Source organism: Salvia hispanica, chromosome 6 (assembly GCF_029641045.1).
Source record: "Salvia hispanica isolate PSC_SH4W2 chromosome 6, Shi_PSC_v1, whole genome shotgun sequence".
NCBI lineage: Eukaryota > Viridiplantae > Streptophyta > Magnoliopsida > Lamiales > Lamiaceae > Salvia > Salvia hispanica.
The window spans coordinates 44,906,480-44,909,564 of NC_142697.1; the positions used below are offsets into that span (position 1 = coordinate 44,906,480).

General features: G+C 43.4%; 1 protein-coding gene across 1 annotated transcript; it reads right to left on the reverse strand.

Annotated features, from left to right (window-relative positions):
• Positions 1 to 688: 688 nt before the first annotated feature.
• On the reverse strand, positions 689 to 2,790 carry LOC148923887 (uncharacterized). The gene is made up of 2 exons (XM_089060730.1): positions 2,008 to 2,790; positions 689 to 1,595 (listed from the first exon to the last, which is right to left on the reverse strand). Exons 1-2 carry the CDS (start codon positions 2,667 to 2,669, stop codon positions 818 to 820), a joined length of 1,440 nt encoding a protein of 479 aa, XP_088916856.1. The 5' UTR covers positions 2,670 to 2,790; the 3' UTR covers positions 689 to 817.
• Between the last annotated feature and the right edge of the window lie 295 nt (positions 2,791 to 3,085).

The window sequence follows — 3,085 nt, forward strand, 5'->3', positions numbered from 1 at the left end:
AAAATCAAGTGCATCATTATTTAATTTTATTAAATAAACAAGGAGAAATACATAGGACACCCTAACTTACTATATGCTAGTATTTTAGAAAGTGGGAACTTATAAATCTTATTGAATAGGAAGGGACACGCGCTTACAATGCGTGCAAAAAACCTGTACCTTTCAAAAATCAACACAAACCTCCCACTATCTCTCATCCCAAAACCAACAACACACCATGGCAAAGAAGCCTAGCATGGGGAACAAAAGATCAAGATCGAAAAAATGAAAAACCACCACCAAGTCAGCTTCTTCAAACATGCCAGCAAGCTCTGCACCCTCTGCGGTGTGGGGATTGGTGTCATCATCTTCTCCCTGGCTGAGAAGGTCTCCACCTTCGACCATCCCTAATGTCGAGCCCATCATCTATCGCAACCTCACCATCTGTAACATTGAACCTCTCCAGCTGCCTCATCCGATCTGTCTTTTTGCATTTCTAGGGTGATTCTTCTCAAGGAAGAGATGAAACCTGCAAAGATCCTTTTCTACAGGGCATCATTGGATGACTCAATCAAGATTATAGTCCCTTTTATGGACAAGTTTTTAACCACCGGTCCTCTTTCAATTGTAATCATTAGCCACTGCTCCAAATAAAACTCCTTCCATCAATTATTACATGAATTATGAATAATTGAAGTAGAATGTGTGGTAAAAAAAAAAAACAAGTGCATCATTATTTAATTTTATTAAATAAACAAGGAGAAATACATAGGATAGATAGTGAGGGAAAAAACCAACTTGGAAGAAGTTGATGAAAAAAACCCTCAAAAGCGCCAAATCAATTCGGGGATGCGAGTGTGGGGTCGAGTGGTGTAATTTTCTCGACTACAAAGTTGAAGTTGTAATAATTGATGCCGGTGAAAAGACCATCGTCGTAATCAACTTCAATGATTTCGCCGGTAGTGGAGCTCTGCTCCGACTGAGTGTACGAGTATGGTATATCGCAGGTCCCCACCGTGGCAACATAGTTAATCGTAGCCACGCTTCGCCCCGGCACGGAAACCGAGCTCGAACTCTTAACCGTGGTTGTCTCAGTCACCGAATCGCCCCACTCCAACGCCTCATTCACCTCAAATCCAATCTCAATCTTCGTGTCTCCGATTAAAGGAATGCCGGCCTCGACGGTGGCTTTCACCCCGGCCGTCACGGATGTGCTGCGGCTGAAGGAACGAGTCTTGGAGTCTTCGTACGCGACCTCCACGCCGATTGGGTTCTCTTGATCTGATTTGTTAGTGCCGGTGGTGGTGCCCAACAAGATTGGCGTCTCCCCGTATATCCTCGCGTCCTCCATCCGATACCTCACGTTGTAGATCTTCCTGTTCAGCACGAGCTCCTGCACGGTCATCCTCGCTTCGTTCACGATAGTCTCAACCGCCGCATTCAGGCAGTCTGTGAAGCCGTCGTAGGTGTGGCTTTTGCAGAACTTGTCGTTGGCCACGCAGCGGAGAGCGATGGTGTTGTCGTTGAGTTTGACCGGCGTGAACAGAGTGCTGGCTTCTTCGACTGAGGGGTCCGTGACTGACGCATATATCCAATCACCATTGTACTGCCAATACCTGGCAGTGCAATTTTGTTATTTTCATCTGTCCACCAATAAATGATCCATTTGATTTTTTACTATTTTTAGTAGTGGATCTCATATTCCACTATTAAAATAATACTCGATGTCACACTTATTTTTTTAGTTTATACTATAAAAAATATTGTACTATTTCCTTTTTAAGAAAAATCTCATTTTTTATATTAGTATAGGACTGGAACGAGAGGAGTATTATAAAATGAGGACTCATATTTCATTAATCTTTTCCGCCTATTTTCTACTGTTACGTTTCTTAAAAACTGTGTCCGGTCAAATTTGGCCCTGTCCATACCAGAAAGGGAAAAAAGAAAAGTACGTACCCGTCGAAATGATCCATTACCAAAAGTAGTACTTTGTAAAAGTGAAATGGAACAATTTACAGATACTACCTGCCGAAATGATCCGATTTTATACGGACATTGCCATCGGGCATGAGGACGATCCGATGCCCAGCAACCTCTTGGTTGGGATCATCGGCTGCGAACTGCAAGTACTGGTGGTCGTCCGCCCAGACTCCCTTGAGGTAGCCGCCATTGTATCCTCTGAAAGCCACGTGGCTAGGCAGTTTAACCAGCGTTTCCCAGTTCAAAAATCTCAAAAGGGATCCTTCGATTTGCTCGTACTCGTTGGGTACCGCGTGGAATGTGAAGGAGTCTGCAGGGTCCGGCTTGATGATTTTGCCCGTGTTAACGTGGACAAGGTAGAAGGTGCCCGTGTCATACCTCGTTATGACTGGCTCGAACAAGGTGCACCACACGTCCGTCGTGTCCTCCACGGGCTTGGTGGCTCTAGCCACCACGGGCCAGTAGTCCACAAAAGTGTTGTCTCTATCCATCTGCCAGTACCTATTGGAACTGCAGAAGCGAAGGTGAACGTACCGGTCGTTCACTGTGGATGCTTCAACTTCGATCTTCGCGCCCGTGCTGAGCACGCCGCTCTCCTCGTTTCCCAGACCTACAAAGCTGCAGCCACTTTCTAGGTCTCGCAGTGCACATTCATTACCTAAGCCACGTGATTTGATCACGATGAATCTTGGTAGCCTCTGTGCCATGGTTATACTGCAACTGCACTATACCAAATATTTACCCAAAAAAACCATCACATCAAATCTACATATTTATAGCAGAGTTCAAAATTAACAATGGACTAATGAAGTCAAAATTACCCAAATTTAAATCTTGCGCCTTTCTTGTGTTTATGGTTTCCGTGAGATCATGGAGGAATCTATTTATAGATAAGATTTAAGTTAAGTGTGCGATGTTTCTTAACCTCTTTTCTTCATTTAAAAATCAATATGTATGATCGCGTCGGATATTTGAATTTTTTTTCTTTTAAATCTAATCGAATCATCTATGTCGTATGTAATGACAAATGAGCCAACCACGAGAAACAGCGTGTTTTCAGGATAATAGTGTGCCTTTGATCGATCTTGTCTTACTTTTTAATTTCTCAATCCAATTGAATTTT

What these genes read in the sequence shown, in the direction of transcription:
- LOC148923887 (XM_089060730.1), bottom strand. Translation starts at nt 2,669, where the DNA reads ATGGCACAGAGGCTACCAAGATTCATCGTGATCAAATCACGTGGCTTA. An exon ending in AAATCGGATCATTTCGGCAG is followed by an intron (nt 1,596 to 2,007) that starts GTAGTATCTGTA and finishes TTGCACTGCCAG; the next exon opens with GTATTGGCAGTACAATGGTG.